At 57.4% G+C, this 18,962-nt stretch overlaps 2 protein-coding genes across 5 annotated transcripts in view; both read left to right on the top strand.

The window, feature by feature from the left end:
* The window catches only part of TUBGCP2 (tubulin gamma complex component 2), a 33,526-nt gene extending 31,669 nt beyond the window's left edge, over positions 1-1,857 (top strand). Inside the window, exon 18 of the mRNA XM_062603071.1 lies at positions 1,507-1,857. Coding sequence (XP_062459055.1) covers positions 1,507-1,612 — 106 coding nt within the window. The 3' untranslated portion in view covers positions 1,613-1,857. The remainder of the gene's footprint in view (positions 1-1,506) is intronic.
* Positions 1,858-4,491: 2,634 nt separating this feature from the next.
* Positions 4,492-18,508, top strand: ADAM8 (ADAM metallopeptidase domain 8). 4 transcript variants are annotated; one of them, XM_062603026.1, is made up of 22 exons: positions 4,492-4,612; positions 5,791-5,900; positions 9,198-9,274; positions 9,494-9,572; positions 9,667-9,743; positions 10,783-10,969; positions 11,777-11,842; positions 11,940-12,008; positions 12,747-12,916; positions 13,015-13,096; positions 13,660-13,808; positions 14,064-14,241; positions 14,546-14,635; positions 15,487-15,682; positions 15,864-15,963; positions 16,067-16,250; positions 16,350-16,427; positions 16,510-16,594; positions 16,728-16,842; positions 16,927-17,104; positions 17,189-17,245; positions 17,810-18,508. In XM_062603026.1, the coding sequence occupies exons 1-22, from the start codon at positions 4,564-4,566 to the stop codon at positions 17,972-17,974; spliced, it is 2,541 nt and encodes an 846-aa protein (XP_062459010.1). In that variant the 5' UTR covers positions 4,492-4,563; the 3' UTR covers positions 17,975-18,508. The 4 variants fall into 4 exon arrangements, with proteins under 4 accessions (XP_062459010.1, XP_062459019.1, XP_062458998.1 ...); XM_062603035.1 differs by lacking the exon at positions 17,189-17,245; XM_062603014.1 differs by having other exon boundaries at positions 16,728-17,104.
* The last annotated feature ends 454 nt before the right edge of the window (positions 18,509-18,962 follow it).

Raw genomic sequence — 18,962 nt, 5'->3', positions numbered from 1 at the left:
ATCAGCAGTAGTTGCGATTTTGGCTCAGCGTCTTCCGACCAGTTACTCATCTTCTTGAATCATGAATCTGTTTGAAGCACGCTTGTGTTAGCAAGGTGATGATGGTGGTGGTAATGCAACATTCTGTGGTAGTTACAGTGGATAAATGGTGGATTTCATATGGGAATTGTTATGAACCATAGTTCAGTGGTGGTACTAAGGAGCGGTGGGAAGGGGTCAGGAAGATGCAGAGACTGAGGAGCCCTCAGCCCTGGCACCTTGTCCCTGAGTGACAGGTTTCCAGGGCTGTGTGGTCAAGCCATGTCTCTGGAGAAGCAGCAAGTGGTCCTTCCTGATGTATTTTATAATGTAAAGAACAAGTGAAATTTAGCCATCTATCAAGGGATGAGCACAGAAGAGGTGGCACTTGACAACAGCCTATGGCACAGTGCAGACATCCCCATCTCACTCTGGACCAGCCACTGTGTCTGCCCAGCCTGGGGAAGTCCTGTGTTGGGGGTGGCAGGTTCAGAGCCCACTGTGGTGTGGTCACATTCATGCCCTAGGAGAGACTTCTCCAGCAGCCATGGCTGGAGAAGAGCAAGGCTGTGGGCAGGGGCAGTGAAGCACTGGAGAGGTCTAGTGCTGCGGTGCATCATCTGCTGCTTCCCACAGTGAGACTTGCTTTGCTTTGCATCCCTCATTTGAACCAACAACGTTCTAAAATTCATCTCACCCTATAAAAGACTTTCACAGAATCACAGAATCCTAGGATGGTTTGGGTTGGAAGGGACCTTAAAGCTCATCCAGCTCCAACCCCCTGCCATGGGCAGGAACACCTTCCACTAGAGCAGGTTGCTCCAACGCCCTGTGTCAAACCTGGCCTTGAACACTGCCAGGGATGGGGCAGCCACAGCTTCTCTGGGCACCCTGTGCCAGCGCCTCAGCACCCTCACAGGGAAGAGCTTCTGCCTAAGAGCTCATCTCAATCTCCCCTGTTCTGGCAGGTTAAAGCCATTCCCCTTGTCCTGTCCCTACAGGGCCTTGTCCAAAGCCCCTCTCCAGGTTTCCTGTAGCCCCTTTAGGCACTGGAGCTGCTCTAAGGTCTCCCCTTAAGGGGCCTTCTCTTGTCCAGGCTGAACCAGCCCAGCTCTCTCAGCCTGGCTCCAGAGCAGAGCTGCTCCAGCCCTTGCAGCATCTCTGTGGCCTCCTCTGGACTCGCTCCAACAGCTCCACGTCCCTCTTGTGCTGTTGCCCCAGAGCTGGATCAGGACTGCAGGAGGGGTCTCCCTTTCATGCAGCAGAGGAGCAGGATCTCTGCTGCTCGCGCTCTGGGGGTGCAGCCCAGCACATGGAGGGGTACTGGGCTCAAGCGCTCACTGGAGCCGGGTCATGAGGGGCTTCTCATCACCCAACACCCCGCAGTCCATCTCCTTCCCCTGTGTTTTTGGATCCCCTCCATGCCCATGAGCATTAAGTTCTCGGGGGCAGTGCTGAGCTGAAACTTCTGGGGCTTTTGTCTCTCAGGTTGGACTTCAATGGGTTTTACACGGAGCGCCTGGAGCACATGTCTGCTGAGCGCAGCCAGAAGGCGGCTCCTCTGCTTGCCCGTCCGGCCGTGCCTGCCCAGTGAAACCCTGCTGCTGCTCCCGCTGCCCTTCCACCTCTTCTGCACCAGCAGAGACCCGGACACTCACTCACCTCAAGCTGGGAGCACCCAACCCTCTGCATTCAGAACGTGAGCTGAAGACAAACCATAAGGGTTGTCCATTATGGGACAATATACAGTCTCTGGGATGTTTGTAATGGGCTTTCTCTTCTGAGAGGCTTTTGTCAGGTCCTGTTTTTTACTGTTGTGTGTTTGTGTGTTGTAAAATAAATAAAGGGAAAAAGGGCGATTATTTTGTCTGTTAGCACAACCAGGGTGCGAATTAGGCTTTCATCTGGCGGGATGCTGATTTGCTCACAGAGATCTGGCTCAGCTGCCATGCAGCATTATTTTGGGAGGAGAGCCTAACTGGGGCATTGCTGGAATGGAGCTGATCAGCTGCTCTAACTGAGGAGATGGGCTTTGCAGCTGAGCAGGTACGTGATGTTCATACCATATTGGCCACGTCCTCAGCAGAGGACTTTGGGGGTACCTTGCAGAGTTGTTCAGCCTTAGGGATTGCTTGGATATCAGGAGCGAATATGGCAGAAGGTGGAAGAGCAGTGTTGAGAGGAGCAAGGGGAAACCAAGACACATGCCAGAAGCCTCAGTGGCAAGTGTGAGACTAGGGAAGCATGTGAGGGCTGTGGATCCAGGGCTGAGTGCTCTTGTTAATGCCTGGTCTTCCTTCCCCTCACCTCCTTTGCGAGGACCTTCTAGAGTGTGTTAGAGCCTTGCTCTGGTGGCCTACAGCTGGTCCTGCATCTTGGCAGAGGGAGAGAGACCCATGGAGAGGATGGAGACCACCAGTCTTGGCTCTGGAGGACTGGATTCCTGCATCTGAAGGTTGAGCTTGAGTACCAAGTCCTCACCCAGCATCACCTGGCTCTTTAGGGAAAGCACTTGTGCAGTTCAGGGGGAAGGGAGAGGTTTCCTGTTGCCTCAGTGGAGGTGGCCCCAATCTGGGGGATGCTTGGAGAAGTTGACCTGCTGTTTCCATTCAGTTTCTATGCACAGAGAGAGATCCATGCCTGTCCCTTCAGCTCAGGGTGGAGGGGAGAGGAGAGGCTCCCCTGTACTACCCTTGGTCACGCACGTTCCCTTACCCCAGTGAGCAGCGTTGGTGGCTCCTGCAGGAAATCTTCCTTTCATGCAGTTTGAACTAAATCAGGACTGAAGCTGTTTATAGATTAATGGCCCATCATTAACCAGCAAGCACCGAGTTGAAGCAGCAATAATGGGTACTTCTGAAACATTCCTTTCTAAAACTGACAGCAAATTTCCAGGCACCCATCTGTGAGTAATCCCAAGGAATCCTGCTCACACATGAGCACAAGTTAGGAGCAGACGTGGTGAGGGGTGTCAAGGGTGAAGCTCGTATTTGTTGTTTTCTAAATAAACTTGTCTATTTAGGAGGGAGTTAAAGAAGAGACGAGAGGAGGAAGGGGAAAGACAGTGGAGCAGTGCATGGCTCTGCTGGTTTCTGTGCCATTTTGGGGGAAGCTTGTCCCTGCTGTTGGAGCTCTGCAACAGTTGAGTTTGACATCCAACCCACTCCTTTGCTAAATGCAACATTTCCTGGCTGGTCCTGGCCTGAAACACCATGGAATATTAACCATCATGGTTGTGGGAGCAGGGTCTCTCTTCACAAGTTGTCACATGGAGAAGACAAGGGGCAATGGGTTGCACCGAGACAGGTTTAACCTCAACCTAAGAAATACAATAGAGTGAGAACAACCACCAGCTGGGAGAACCTCCCCAGGGACATGGTAAAATCCCCATTCCTGGAGGGGTTCAAGAGGCAGCTGAACAAACAGTGGATAACCTCATCCAGGCTCCCTGCCCCACAGCAGGTTGGACCAGATGATCTTCAGAGGTGTCTTCCAACCTTGGGTGTTCTTTGGACAAAGGGGAGACAGCAGTCAGCTCCATGACAGAGCCCATATCATTCCCACATGGTAGTCCCAGCCCTGCAGATCCTTTGGGATCAAGGAGGGTCCCAAGTCCCCCACTGATATGCCCTGATGGCACACACACACCTCCATCATCTCAGTGTTCCATCATCTCAGCACCCCACCAACACCTTACAATGTCTCCCAGGTCGAGCTACTGCCCACTGGTAGTCCAGCCACCCTCAGCTCCTGCTGCACCTTGGTGCCCCACAGTCATCCCCTTCATGTCCAGTGGGCACTGCCCTGTTCTTTCCAGCCCCTCTGTCACCTTAGAGGTGCCAGGCAGGGACCCGCAGTGCCCCATGGATCCTCCATTCATACCCACAGACAGTCCCTGGCCAGGTGGAGCTGCCCAGTGCCCCCCGGTTGCCACTGGCGCCCTACTGTCACCACCTCAGCGCCCTGTGGAATGCAGCAGTGCCCGGGATGTGCCCCTGGAGCCTATGGACTTCAGACTCTCCCTGAAGCCACAGAATGTCCGTGGATCCTGCCTCCGATGCCACAAGCACACCCTCTGACAGCATCATGGAATCAGCCAGGTTGGAAAAGCCCCTGGTACAGCTTGAGGCCGTTTCCTCTTGTCCCATCCCTTGTTCCCTGGGAGCAGAGCCCAGCCCCTCCTGGCTCCATCCTCCTGTCAGGCAGTTGTAGGGAGCGATGAGGTCCCCCCTGAGCCTTCTCTTCTCAGACTGAACCCCCCAGGTCCCTCAGCCGTTCCTCATCACACTTGTGCTCCAGACATCCCACAAACCATTCCTGGTGGTGGTTCTCGAACACCCTCCGATGCCCCGTGGACAGCCCACGATGCTCTATGGAGCCTCCCCGATACCCCCATAGACCCCCCCCGCCTCTCCCGGCCCCGCTCCGCACCGAGCCCCCCGCCGGGGGGCGGCCCCGTCCCGCCCCGTCCCGCCCCGTCCCGTCCGTGAGTCACGGCGGGCGGGGGCTGCCGGCACGGCGGAGCATCGCGGGCACCTCCGAGCTATGGCCCTGGCGCTCGTCCTGCTCCTGCTGCTGCTGCCGCCGGGACACGGTGAGCGTGGGGGGGCAGCTCTGAGGCAGCCGCTGCTCCGCCGACGGGGCGGGAGTGAAGTTTGGGGGTCGCAGAACAAAAGCCCGGCTCCCCCGAGGCGGAGGGGTCGGCGGTTCTGCCGTGGGGCAGGGTTGGAGGTGGGAGATGGGGGAAGATGCTTTTCGCCACGGGGATTAAGGGGAAAGCCGCGTGGGAAGCGGCGCAAGAGGGGATGCACAAGGAGCTGCGTGTGGCGGCGGCGGCGGCGGCTTGTTGGGGACGGGTCGCAACTCGGCGAGGTTTTGCCTGCTCCGTCTGCAGCGCTCAGCCCTGTGGCCACGGCGCGACGGGGCGGCATCGCCTCCCCAAGCCCCCTCGAGGGCGAAGGGTGGAGAAAGGGGCTCTGAGGGCAGGGTTCGTGCGGAGGGACACGCTCTGGGTGACCCCCGATGGGGCACCCGCCGTTATGTAAAGGCACCAACCTCAGCGAGGAGGAAATTTGTCACCACCAGCCTGCGGTGCCCGCAGAGCGGGGAGCCGGTGACTCAGCCGGGGGCCGTGGGCGCGGGCACCGGAGCTCCGGGCCCCGCCGCCCCACCGAACCCCCCGGGGCAGGGGCACGGCTGCGGGGCGATGTCGGGGCTCCCGCGGGGGAAAGGCAAAGGGTTTATCGGAGAGCACGGTAACAGGCGAGGGTGGGAGGAGGGCTGAGTCAGCCCAGACACGAGCCGTTCTCCACAACACCCTCCCTCCCCAGCAGCTGCCAGACGCCAAGTCAGAGACTGTGGCATCGAGATGGGGAACTGAAATACTCTGCCTTTATTTGCACACCGGGGTCTCCATAGGGTTTTCCAGCCTGGAAGGATGCTGCTCGCCCATGTGTGGTGCTGAGCTGTGATGGGTGCTGGAGCATCCCTGGGCGGCGTAAATGCTCCATCCCTGGCAGTGTTCAAGGCCAGGCTGTGCAGAGCCTTGGGTGACTTGGTTTAGTGTCAGTTGAAGCTAGATGACCTTAAGGTCCTTTCCAGCCCAAACCCTTCTATGATTCTATGATCCCTGGAGCCCATCAGGGAGCTACATTCCCAGCAGGTACTTCAGGACTTGCTATCTCAGCTCTTCCCTGCATCACTTCCATTACCCGCTGGCTGGGTTGTTCTTTGGTTGGGCACCCCTGCTCAAAGCCCCTTGACTTTTCCCAGGTGGAGCTGCGGGGCTGGAGGAGAAGCTCACCCATGTTGAGAAGTACGAGACAGTGATGCCACACAGGGTGCTGGTGCCGCGGTGGAAGAGGGACCTCTCTGTGCCACCAGTGAGTAGCATTGCCTCCCAAAACCTGGCTCCACACCTTGCTTGGAGCTGAGAGACCACAGCAGTGGGCCTGAAGCTGGACCCTCTTAGCTCTGTGCCAGAGTGGCTCAGTTTCTTGCATTGCTTCCACCCTAGAGGCAGTCGATGAGCTCAGCTTTCCTGGGCTGTTTTGGGTCAAACACAGGCACTGCAGGTGTTTGTTAGGGTGGGCTCTCAGAGATGGGGGGCTGCTTTCTCCAGTGCTTTCTTCAGAGATGTTAACCAGCGGCTCCACCTCTTGTAGCCTTGCAGTGATCTTGTGACATCTGGTCTTTGCTTAAGGAGGGATGTGCAAAGCCTCGCTGAGCTGTAAGCACTTTTCTTGCTGTGGTTGCTGAAGTTGAGGCTTTTTTTGTCCTTTGGGACAGGGAAATAAGAATCAGAAAGTTGCAGAAATCCACATGAAAGGAAGCCAGTGTTGTTTTCCTTGGGAAACCTTGTCATTTGGGGGAAGGATGTGGGGTTTGACTCAGGAGGTTTGAGTGCTTGGGCTTGACATCCATAGCATGATGGCCTTGACCTCAAAGATGATTTCCTCATTGCCAGTTGAGCCAAATATGCTTTCATGCAGCAAAAGGCACCAGCTTGAACACCTGATGAGATGGAGGGGTTGGGGGCATTCATTCCCTTGTAAAGTCTTCATACAGCACGTTTCATCTGTGATTCAACCCCTTCCTGGTAAACTCGCTTCAAAAACACTCCCCAAAAGCATCTGTTTTCTCTGCTCTAGAAACCTAAACTTGTCCACGAGATAAACATTCCCCAGGCTATTTAGAGACACCATCTGTGCCGGGCGCTCCGGGCAGCTCTGCACCAATCCCCCCATTCCCGGAAAGGGGAGCTCACCCAGCTTGGGATCCCTCTGCTTTCCGCAGCATGGGGGAAGACATTGAGCTGTGTGCTTTAGGACAGCCATGGGCGGTGTCTGCCTGGTGGCACCAGGATTGAGTCTAGGACTGGGGGGTTCTTGGACCTCCTAAAGCTGCCAAGCAGCAGGACACCCTAGGGCCAGATGGGGCAGGAGCAGGGACAGTGGTGGCCCAGGGACCTGCCTTCTCTTGTGCTGCAGCTCCTGTGATGTGTGGGACCCCACCTGCAGCACTGGGTGCAGTTCAGGTGTCCCCAGCGTGAGGAGGACATGGAGCTGTTGGAGCAAGTCCAGAGGAGGCCACGAGGATCATCAGGGGGCTGGAGCACCTCCCATATGAAGACAGACTGAGAAAGTCGGGGCTGTTCAGCCTGGAGAAAAGAAGGCTGCGTGGAGACCTCCTAACAGCCTTCCAGTATCTGAAGGGGATACTGAAGGCTATAGGGATGCTGGGGAGGGATTCTTCATCAGGGACTGCACTGATAGGACAAGGGGTAACGGGTTAAAACAAAAACAGGGGAAGTTTAGATTGGATATAAGGAAGAAGCTCTTTACTGTGAACCTTGACTTCTCAGGTTCCCAAAGAAGTGGTAAATACCCAATCCGTGGCAGGGTTCAAGGCCAGGTTGGACACAGGGGCTTGGAGCACCCTGCTCTAGGGGAAGGTGCCCCTGCTCATGGCACAGGGTTGGAGCTGGATGAGCTTTAAGGTCCCTTCCAACCCAAACCATGCTATTGTTCTGTGGCATGGTACAATGAGCCCCACTTCTGCTGTCCTAGTGAGATCCATTGCTTTTTCCTACCCAGGGAAGAAACACCCTGTATGGGGCGGGATGGTGCATCCCATCCCAATCCTCTGCAAGCTCTCTGGGTCTGGAAGAAACCCCTCCTCTCTGTGTGCTGTGGCCACAGCTCTGCTTTGCTTGCTCAGCACGACCATGGGGTTACAGGACTGTGCTTCAAACCCTTCCCATCTGGAGCCTGTGTGAATAAGGAAGGGGCTGATTCAGAGGAGCTTTATCAGGACTGTGTTATTTTAAACTTGCCCTGCGGTTGTCTCCAACAGGCAGCCCCTGAAACCACCACCCCCTTCCAGAGGCTTTCCTGCCATTCCCTAAGCCCTCTCCTGGCTCCGGCGCTGCCAGCAATAACAAAGCATCACTTTGCGGGTGGACACAGGGCAGGATGGCCACGTCAGGCAGGAGACACTGCTCATAAGAGAAGAATTTGCCCAGGATCCATGAGCGTGGCAGGCTCATTGCAACCTACTTGGCATGCAGAGAGGATGCTTTGTGGCAGGCAGCCCATAGCTTTAGGTTGGGAATGCAACTCCGGTAGAACCGAAGGCAACTGAGCGATGGGCAAACCCCATCTGGCCCCACTGGCGCTGAGTCAGCAGGAATTCCCACTCAGCCCCAGCTCCTGCCAGGCTGTAGATCATCCCTCTGGGAATGCTGAGCCACCATATGACAGCAGGTGCCATCATCCTCCCTGGGGAGAGGCTGCACACCTCATCCAGGAGAATGCTGGCCCTTGGGAAGTGTTTGCTTTGCCTTTCGCTCAGCTCTCTATTCTGGGATTCTGCAAGAGCTGAGATGCTATCAGGAGAGGTTTCTGTGCTGCAGTGGTCCCTGGTGCCAAGGGTGCAGCCTGATGTGGGGCACTATGCAAGGGAGCATCACGTCTCTCAATGATTGTGGTGGGATGGGACCTCTGGAGGTCTGCGGCCTAAGCTCCGCAGGTAGAGAGCACAAAGCATCCCAGAGGGAAGTTTCTTCTGGAGAGACATCTCCATCCTGAGGGTTCAGGGCTTCACCCTGACCCAAGCACAGTGCCTGGAGGCTGGACCTTCAGGTCCCTTCCACCAGCACTAGGGTGATGCTTGAGGGATCTAGCACATGCTGAGACTAAAATCGACTCTCAGTAGAGATGAAGAAAAAGAGGAGGTTATTCTGTAGCTGTGGTGTTGTACGTTAGATCGGTCAGAGGTAAGGAATGAGAGCTGCTGGGCAGTGGGATCTTCATGATTCAGCCCGTGAGTAATGCTGAACTCAGTCCCCAGCACAGGACCTCTGTGACAGATGAGTAGGAGACTAGTTTCATGCAGCCGCATGTCTGAGGCAGGAAACCACTGCTACTCTGTTTCACTGCTGGTGACCTGTTCTTTATCTCAGGATGTGCAGGGATTTGTGGTATTGCTCACATGCAATTCTTCCCTTCTGATATCCTGTGCTTTTGCTGGATGCCTCCAGGATGGGAAGCCAGGCTCCCTATCCCACTGCTGCCTTCCACTGTAGACCCCATTCCCTTTCTGGGTAGGACAGGGGCTCTCTTCTGTAGCTTTTGCTCCTAGTGACAGCAGGTCTCTGATGTTCTTTATCTTTCCCACAGAGCATCTACCCTGACCGTGTCCTCTACAGCATCCGTGCTGAAGGCAAGGAGTACCTCCTCAGGCTGGAGAAGAACAAGTGAGTGTGGGTAGGCCAGGGGGAGGCTTGCTGTGAGCATCAGTTCTCCAGGTCCTGGTGTCGCCCATCAGCGATCTCAGCCCTTAGCCTTTAGTTTACCCCTCCTTGCCGAAGCCCCCTGGGAGATGCCATGGGCCCACCATACCCAACCTCATCCCCAAAGCTCTGCTTTCCACCCTCTCCCGGAGTCACTGCTCATGCCCCTTCCCCACCCTGCAGGGCACTGCTGGGGCAGCACTACACCGAGACGCACTACTTGGCCGATGGCACAGAAGTCACGGAGAAGCCGGATGTTCAGGTATGGGGCTGGCCCCAGGGACAGCAGATTTCCCACTCCTGTGGGATCCTGCCATGCATTCCCCCTCCACACCTCTCATCTCTGCTGGCGGCAGGACCACTGCTTTTATCAGGGCCATGTGCAAGGACACGCCAACTCAGCGGCGAGCATCAGCAACTGCGGCGGGCTCAGGTAGGATCATTTCCATTTCCCTCCTCTATTCCCAGGGCAGACCAGAGCAAACTCACCCCTGAGTGCTGCAGCCAGCAGCACAAAGGTGTGCTCATGGTAATACACTGCCTTGCAGGCAGCTGGCATCTCCTCTGAGCCATGCTGAACTCCTAGACCCATAGAACCATTGAATGGCTTGGTTTGGAAGGGACCTTAAAGCTCATCCAGCTCCAACCCCCTGCCAGCCTTCCACTACAGCAGGTTGTTCCAAGCCCCATCTAACCTGGGATGGGGCAACCGCAGCTTCTCTGGGCACCCTGTGCCAGCACCTCAGCACCTTCACAGGTGAAAGCCATTCCCCTGTCCTGTCCCTACAGCTCCATGTTGATGTTAAGATGTGCATGGGCAGAGCAGGAGACAAAGATGATGCAGGCAGGGCATATGGGACACCTTACAGAAGGCATTCTGAAATCCAGAGCATTTCAGCAGAAACTCTGTGTTAAACCTGGCCTGGCAGTGCTGAGCAGGTCTCCTTGCTGAGCCCTGGCACATCTCTGCTGCCCAAAGCACAGGATGCTCCCTTGCTTCCAGCCACAGATGCTGTGCCACAGTTTGCTCCCTCCCAGCCCAGCAGCTAGTTTCCAGCCTCCCTAAAAGTCCTTTTGTTCCAATGGTGCCTCTGCAGCCTCTGAAAGCAAATGCTGTGGGTACATTTCCTATTGCTCATGGTATGCCCCAGGTCAGCTCCATCCTTGGATGTGCTCTTGGGCCAAGCGAGGTTGTAGGGAAGAGGCATCCAGTCCCTTGTGCTGTTGTGAGCTCTTGTACCTCTGTGGATCCTCATGCACTGCCCAGGGGCAGCTAGGGACTTTGCATTGAGTGTGGCTTCATCCACACGGCCAGGAGAACCTGTCACATCCCACCAGTGATCTGCAGCTCATCCCATCTGCCTGTGGGAACCTGTGAAGGGGCAGGGATTTCCAGCTATGTTTTGTATCACAGCCACTTATGGGTGTGCTGGGTATCTCCCTAATGTGACAACCACCTTCTCTCTTGGCAGTGGGTTTTTCCAGGTGAATGGGACCATGTTCCTGCTGGAGCCTCTGGAGCAGGATGCTGCTGGCCTGCACGCAGTGTACAGAGCAGCTCACCTGAGGGGGAAGCGCGGGACATGCCGGGAGCCCGGTGCCACTCTGGAATACGACCACGAGCCAAAAATCCCTGCAGCCATGAAGCTCCACCGCTGGGTAAGGATTGCATTGCTTCTCCTTCCGATAGCTGAGTTTGCAAGAGCCTGCGTCCTGTGACATCCGGGGAGGAGTGGGGTCATCCCACATCTTCTGGAGATGTTCCTTCCCCATGCATTGTTGGTTGGGTATCTAAACACAGGTTGCTCCCAGTGGCCTAGTTTCTGGTGGGAACAAGTGCTCAGATACTGTACCAGTAGCAGGAGCATCCCGCTACCCCATGAGCTCCATGATGCCTGCAAAGCCTATCTGTCTTGTGCTTTGCTCCAGTAGCAGGCTTCGGTTCTTGCTTGTATCATAGAACCATAGATGGTTTGGGTTGGAAAGGACCTTAAAGCTCATCCAGTTCCAACCCCTGCCACAGGCAGGGACACCTTCCACTAGAGCAGGTTGCTCCAAGCCCCTGTGTCCAACCTGGCCTTGAACACTGCCAGGGATGGGGCAGCCACAGCTTCTCTGGGCACCCTGTGCCAGCGCCTCAGCACCCTCACAGGGAAGGGCTTCTGCCTTATCTCCAACCTGAACTTCCCCTGTTTCAGTTTGAACCCATCACCCCTTGTCCTGTGACTACAGTCCCTGATGATGAGTCCCTCTCCAGCATCCTTGTAGGCCCCCTTCAGACACTGGAATGTATGTTGGAAGATGACTGAAATACCCAGCAAAGTAACATCAGAAAGCAGAGCTAGAAGACCCACTAGCCTTGAATAACAGTGGAAGATGCCCTAGGATACAACACATCCCGCAAAAGGGCTTAGCAAGCTACAGAGCTGGGCCCCTCTTTGTGCTCACTTTCCTCTTCCCTTCCAGAAATCCACTCCATTACACAAAGGTCCCCGATACGTGGAGCTGGTCCTGGTTGTGGACAATGAAGAGGTAAGCAGGACTGGGGCAAGCTGCTGCCTGTGCTTTTGCTCTCATCCACTGCAACGAGGAGGTGGAAGCCAGCCTGGAAATCTCTCTGTGTCCATAGTTCCGGAAACACAAGGACTTGCGCACGGTGCAGAACCGCATGAAGGAAATCGTGAACCATGTTGACAAGGTGAGCCCAGGGGTCTGGATCTGCCCTTCCAGCTCCTGCAGTGCCAGCACGGGCATGAAGAGGATAGAGGAGGGACTGCCATGGGTGGTGGAGCTGGAGCCCATCTCAAATACCTTGGCCAACAGGATAGCTCAGCCCTGGTCCTCAGGAGCATGGGACAACTGGATCCCAGCTCTCCCATAAGGAAAGGAAGCTGAAATGTCTTCTTGTAACCCCCCTGGGAGGACTGGCCACTCCCAGGCTGGAATAGGTGTTAACAAGGGGATGGTGATGGATGCAATGCAACAAGGTGGGGTTTCTGCTTGCCTTGCTTCATCCTCTTTGGTCAGCAGCATGGGAGCAGGCTTCACTGACCAAGAGGGAGCCCAGAGTTCCTAAGTAAACCCTGTCTACATAGTCACCCCATCTTGTGTTATATATTGAGGGGGTGACAGAGCTGGTGTTGCACAGTGAGGTTGGGTCATAGAATCATAAAATGGTTTGGGTTGGAAAGGACCTTAAAATCATCTAGTTCTGACTCCCCTGCCATGGGCAGGGACACCTCACACTAAACCATGTCACCCAAGGCTCTGTCCAGCCTGGCCTTGAACACCACCAGGGATGGAGCATTCACAACTTCCTTGGGCAACCCATTCCTGGGGTCCTGGGCTTGGCTGTGGCTCCCCAAAGGGAGGAAGTGGGACCTTCCCTCTGCTGGTGCAGCTGAAATCCAAGTGCTGCCTCTGTCTCCTGCCCCAGCTTTATCAGCCTCTTCGCCTGCGGGTGGCCTTGATCGGCCTGGAGGTGTGGAGCTACAAGGACAAGATCGTGGTCAGCCCCAACCCAGAGGTGACGCTGGACAACTTCCTGCACTGGCGGGAGGCAGAGCTGCTGCGGAGGAAGCCTCATGACAATGCCCAGCTCATCACGTAAGGACAGCGTGCGGGATAGCACCGCACTGTTCTGCAGCCCTGCTGCCGCTCAGGCCACACACTGGTGGCCTCGGTGGCATCTCCATCCCACACAGGGGCATAGACTTCCATGGCACGACTGTAGGGCTCGCCAAGAAGCTTGTGATGTGCACCAGGGACTCCGGTGGTGTCAACCAGGTGGGTCCCACTGGCCAGGCATGCATGGGAAGGGCAGCATGGTCCCATTGTCTGCAGGGGGGGGGGTGGTCTCTGCTGCTCTCCAGCTTTCCTCTTAGCCTCCATAGGGATATGGTTCCTGGCATCTCTGAACCCAGGACACCCCCCCAAAGTGTCAGGGGGTCAAAGTATGGAAAGCCAGCGGAGGGCTCTGGTATAGCTGAGCCCTGAAGAGCCTCCCCAAGCAGCTCTGCGGCACAGGGCATCTCCCACCACCTGCCAAGTGGCTGGGACTTGGTTTACAATTGCTCTTCAGCCACCATCCTGGTTGTGCTGCTCATCCCATGGGAACAAGTCCAGCTTTTGCCTTCCTTTACCTCACCATGGCAGCAATTAGGGAACAAATAGAATCAGCTGGGTTGGAAAGGTCATCAAGTCCAACCGTTCCCCAGCACTGCCAAGGCCACCACTACCCCATGTCACTCAGGGCCTCATCACAGACACTGAGCAGCTGGAGAGCACCAGTGGCCCCATGGAGGTGCCGTGGAGGGTGTTTAAACCACACTGCACTTCTTGTCCCACAGGATCACAGCACAAATCCCATTGGTGCTGCATCCACCATGGCTCATGAGATGGGGCACAACCTGGGGATGTCTCACGATGAAGATGTGGCCGGCTGCCGCTGTCCTGTCCCCAAAGCTGATGGAGGCTGTGTCATGGCAGCAAGTGTTGGGTGAGTGAAGGAGACAGGGGAATATCCCTGGGCAGCAGACTCTTAAAGGCATCCTCCAGTACTGTCTTGATGGGGTGAAGCCTGGGAGATGGTCAGGTCCACATGGACACTCCACTCGAAGCTGCACTCCAAAGGTCTGTTGGTGCCTTTGAGTCTCTTTGGTGGCCCCTCCAGCTTCCCCCTGGGCTGCTGGGTGCGAGGACCCTTTGGGCTTGCAGCTCTGCTCACGGCTACCTTGTTTCTGTGCCCCTTCAGCTTGGTTTACCCCAAGCTGTTCAGCCGCTGCAGCGAGCAGGACATGTGGCAGTTCCTCGGGGACCCCAGGACCAGCTGCCTGCTGAACGTCCCCAGGGCAGACGAGCTCTATGGGGGGCCTGTGTGCGGGAACCAGTTTGTGGAGCGGGGAGAGCAGTGCGACTGCGGCGTGCCGGAGGTAGGGATGTGCTCCCAGAGCCCAGGAAGAGCAGGGGTGGCGGGGACCTGAGAGGCATCATTCAGGCTCAGAAAAGGCTGTGCAAGTCCCTTCCCTGGGCATTGTGCTTTCCAAGGCTCATCTTCGCAATCACAGCATCACAGACCGGTGTGGGTTGGAAGGGACCTTAAAGCTCATCCAGCTCCAACCCCTGCCACGGGCAGGGACACCTTCCACTAGAGCAGATTGCTCCAAGCCCCAGAAGGGAAGGAAAGGGCCTTCAAGAGGGGTTTCAGGAGGCTTCCAGTCGCTCCCTGTGTCGCAGGAGTGCTCTGACAACTGCTGCAACGCCACCACTTGCCAGCTGAGAGAGGGAGCCGAGTGTGCCCGGGGGGAATGCTGCCAGGACTGCAAGGTACGTGCCAATGGGGTCCAGCTAGAGCTCCTGCAGAGCTTCCCAGTGGAGGCAGGGTGCATCCATAGCCTGTTGGGGAACCTGGGTACCTCTGTAGCAGCCTCCTTTGCCCAGAGCCAAATGGAGCGATTCCAAATAGAGTGATTTCTCCCACAATGGTTCAGGAGAGGAATCAGCTCTCATGTCATGGACAGTCAGCATCTCTGCTGGAAAGAGTCTGGGGAAGTGAAGCAGCCTCTGCTTCTGGCATCCTGGACCCCGGGCTTACCAGCTCTGCTAGGTTAGGTGCAGAATGGAAGGTGTTGAAGAACAATCAGCATAGCCCATTCCTGATGCAGGAAACCTCTTCTATTCCATTCATCCAAAAAAAAGTTGAGTTAAATACATTGGTTTCTGCATACAGGCATAAGAAATGCCTTGATGTGCAGAGACAGGGTTGGAATCGTAGAATCCCAGCCTGGTTTGTGTTGGAAGGGACCTTAAAGCTCATCCAGTTCCAGCCCCTGCCACAGGCAGGGACACCTTCCACTAGAGCAGGTTTCTCCAAGCCCCTGTGTCCAACCTGGCCTTGAACACTGCCAGGGATGGGGCAGCCACAGCTTCTCTGGGTACCCAGTGCCAGCGCCTCAGCACCCTCACAAAGAGGACCCTTGGGCAAGGAGCAAGCAAGGCACCCTCTGGCAGACCCTCCAGACTAAAAGCAGAGCGCAAGGGAGAGATTTAATCATGGGATGACCCAGTCTGAGGCCTGGTGGTGTCTGGATCTTTGGGATGCTGCCTGGCTGTGGTGCCTGTGTGCTGTGGGGCTATGAGAGCACTGGGGCAGCACTGACACCCCCTTTCCTGTGCAGGTGAAGGCTGCTGGTGTGCTCTGCCGGGCCAGCAAGAACGACTGTGACCTGCCCGAGCACTGCACCGGGCTCAGCGCCGAGTGCCCAGAGGATGTGTTCCAGGAGAATGGCATCTCCTGCCACAACGGCAATGGCTACTGCTACAACGGGGCCTGTCCCTCACACAGCGAGCAGTGCCGTGCGCTCTGGGGCGCAGGTACCAGCTCCGCAGCATCCTCACCCCACGTACTGGGTGATGTGCTGGAGCCACGGCTCACCTGGCCATCGCCTGGTTGTGGTCCCCTCCTCTATCCCAGCGCTGTGGCTGCGGATGCTGAAGAGTAGCACCGCTGTGAGCTCTGGCTCCTTTTGTGTGACCCTTTCCATGTGTCCCACAGAGGCCCAAGTGGCTCCTGATGTCTGCTTTAAGCACAACAGTGAGCAACACCTTCATCTCCACTGCCTCACCGAGTACGGGAAGCGGCCCTGCAGCCCCAAGTAAGGGTCTGGGGGGTGGTGGTGGCGTCTGCGTTGGCACCACAGGGTTGATCAAACCCTGCTGCTGCTGCTGCTGCTGCTTCCCATGGGTGCTTTCCCGCAGGGACGTGAAGTGCGGCACGCTGCTGTGCCTGAGTGACAACACCAGCCCCGTCCTTGGTGCTGGCTCCTACTCCCTCTTCTTCGGCCGCTTCAAGTGCAAGGCGGTCATCGCCAGCAGTGATGCCAACGAGGTGGTGGCCAAGCTCAGGCTGGTGCCCACTGGTGCCAAGTGTGGAGAGGAGATGGTGAGCATCCATGCTGGGGTGTCGGGGGGAGGGGGGGGGGGATTGTGGTCACCCCATGGGGACCCAGGGCAGCCTCAGAGCTACCCTGTCTATCCACAGGTCTGCTATGGCGGGCGCTGCCAGAACCTCCTGGTCTACGGCAACAAGAACTGCTCGGCCAAGTGCAACAACCATGGGGTATGCTGTGAGGTCTTTTAGAGCACTGCTCCTGGCTCCTGCAGCACGCTCACTGCCCTGATGCCTTCCTCCCTCATCCCAGGTGTGCAACCACAAGCGGGAATGTCACTGTGAGCCGGGCTGGGCAGCGCCCTACTGCGAGCACCAGATCTCGGGGATGGCGGCAGGTACGGAACCCCCTTTGCACAGCCGGCACCAGCTCCCCCAGCCACGTGGAGGGGTTGGCTCCCTGCGGCGGTGCCGGCAGGTGCTGCTCCATCCCTCGGGATGCCTGTCCCGACTCCGACCGTGTCTCCACAGGGAGCAGCAGCGTGGTGGTGGTGGCCGTGCTGGCCGTGCTGGCGCCCTGCGGCATCCTGCTGTGCGGCGGCATCCTGCTCCTCAGAGGCAGGGGTGCAAAGCGCTTCCAGAAAGGGTACTGCCCGCCCCCTCCGCCCCACGGCGGGGCCGAGCGCAGCGGGTGTCTGAAGCAGCTCCACACCGTCCCTGTGCCCCACAGGAGGAGCTCCAGCGGCCCCACCGCAGGCCTGGCCAACCCGCTCTTCCCGGAGGGCGGCCACACGCGGCGCCCCCGGCAGCCGCTCTCCCACCGCGACATCGGTCCCCCCAGCCTGCTCAGCAGCACGGCGGCCCCTCGTGGGGCCCGGGCCCTTGGGCCCTGCCGCCCGGCCCCAGAGGTGAGGGACCCGGCTGGAGCACGGGCAGCCTGGGGGTGCTGGTGGGAGGGCAGGGCCTCACCCCTCTTCCTGCCGCCTCTGCAGCCGCCGGCTCCGGTCCCCCCGGTGAAATCTCCAGCGGCTCCAGGCCAGCCCCTGCAGGTAAACACCTTGTGGTGGGGCGGCCTCCCCCGGCCTGGCAGCCCCACGTGTGTGAGGCACGTCGGTGGAGTGAGCCCGTGGCTGATGGGGGGGGGGGGGGAGGGAGCCGTCCTCTGTCCCGTCCCCGCCTGAATCCCTCCTTGGTGCCCAGGCAAAGGACTTTGTGTTCAGCCTGGAGAAGGCTCCTTAAGGGGAGACCTCAGAGCAGCTCCAGTGCCTAAAGGGGCTGCAGGAAACCTGGAGAGGGGCTTTGGACAAGGGCCTGTAAGGACAGGACAAGGGGAATGGCTTTAACCTGCCAGAACAGGGGAGACTGAGATGAGCTCTTAGGCAGAAGCTCTTCCCTGTGAGGGTGCTGAGGCGCTGGCACAGGGTGCCCAGAGAAGCTGTGGCTGCCCCATCCCTGGCAGTGTTCAAGGCCAGGTTGGACACAGGGGCTTGGAGCAACCTGCTCTAGTGGAAGGTGTCCCTGCCCGTGGCAGGGGTTGGAAGTGGAGGAGCTTTAAGGTCCTTTCAACCCAACCCAGGCTGGGATTGTGTACCTTGGGTCTCTCCTCTCGACAGGCGAAGCCGAAGCCACCCCGCAAGCCTCTCCCAGCCCTGAAGAGCAAGGCCCCGTGCAGTGACAGGTTGCCACCAGGAGCAGCCCCTGCACCATCCCCTGCCTTGGTGTCTCAGCGGGGCACACCCCCGAAGGTGGCCCTGAAGCCCCCCGTGGCCAGGAGGTGACCAAGGATGCTCCATGTGCCACCGCAGCCGGGCTGCTGAGAGGCCCCGCAGGGAGCTGCCGCCTCGCTTCCACCCTTACTTGAACCCCTCTGCAATGCCCCAGGGGGGCACCAGTGTTTACAGATTCTCGAGTTGTGCCTTAACAGACTCCACAGCGCCGTGGGGCTTCCCGAGGACACCGGGAGCAGGGACAATGCCAGTGCTGGTTCTGAGGCTCTCCTGTGCCCTGGGAGCTGCTGCCTTCTCTCCCGACGTCCTGAATGTGTCCTGCTCCTCCTGCCCCTTCCCGCTGCCCCGACTTGGGACAGTCCCGCTGGGGGCTGTGGCAGGTCCAAGCCAGGCTGGGGCTTCCTAACGGGGCTTTTATCTCTGCACTGACCACTTGAGTCACCGTTCGGAAAGGGAATTTCCTGGGAGCCTTTTTACTGCAGCTGTTAACTTATGACCCTGATGTGACCATTTTGTTGTAAAACCTCCCTGTTTTTTACATGATTTCGGTTTGAAGGCTTTTATACCAATAAAGACTGAATGTACCAAGAGGTGTCTCTCAGGAGAAGGGTGGCAGTGGGGCTCATGGGGGAGAAGGGCTGGAGCTGAGCTCCCAAATCCTGTGCCGGAGCCGTGGGGGCTCATCTGTCAAACCAGGCCTTAGACTTGTTCTGTGAACGAAGGCTTGGCCTCCACGACTCCAGTTCAGCTTGCACCATCCTGGTCCAACACAAGCATCCATACTTGCAGCAACACTGGTGCTTAGGGACCAGCCCACTATCCCCTAGGACACCACAACAACCAGGAAACATCCCCCCATAGGCCATATACAAGCAATGGATGGGGGAGCAAGTGGCAGCATGATCTTGAGAGGACAAAGGCCTGTTCCGTTTCTGCTGTTAAGGGCTGCCCTGGCTGCTCAGCACCATCCTGGGGTTTGTTTTGAGGCTTGCAGGGGTCCGCAAGTACAGTCCCAGCACTATCACTGCAGGCACACAAG

The sequence above is a fragment of the Pezoporus occidentalis genome, unplaced genomic scaffold (genome assembly GCF_034315485.1).
Source record: "Pezoporus occidentalis ecotype Australia unplaced genomic scaffold, CSIRO_AGI_Poc_V1 ctg118, whole genome shotgun sequence".
Lineage (NCBI taxonomy): Eukaryota > Metazoa > Chordata > Aves > Psittaciformes > Psittacidae > Pezoporus > Pezoporus occidentalis.
The sequence above is the reverse complement of the archived record's forward strand: the minus strand, read 5'-3'. Positions and strand labels throughout refer to the sequence as shown.

Bases quoted from the DNA above. Each gene is read 5' to 3' on its own strand.
- ADAM8 (XM_062603014.1), top strand. From the start codon at position 4,564: ATGGCCCTGGCGCTCGTCCTGCTCCTGCTGCTGCTGCCGCCGGGACAC. The intron at 13,097-13,659 runs GTGGGTCCCACT...CTTGTCCCACAG, and splicing joins ACTCCGGTGGTGTCAACCAG to GATCACAGCACAAATCCCAT. The intron at 14,636-15,486 runs GTACGTGCCAAT...TTTCCTGTGCAG, and splicing joins AATGCTGCCAGGACTGCAAG to GTGAAGGCTGCTGGTGTGCT.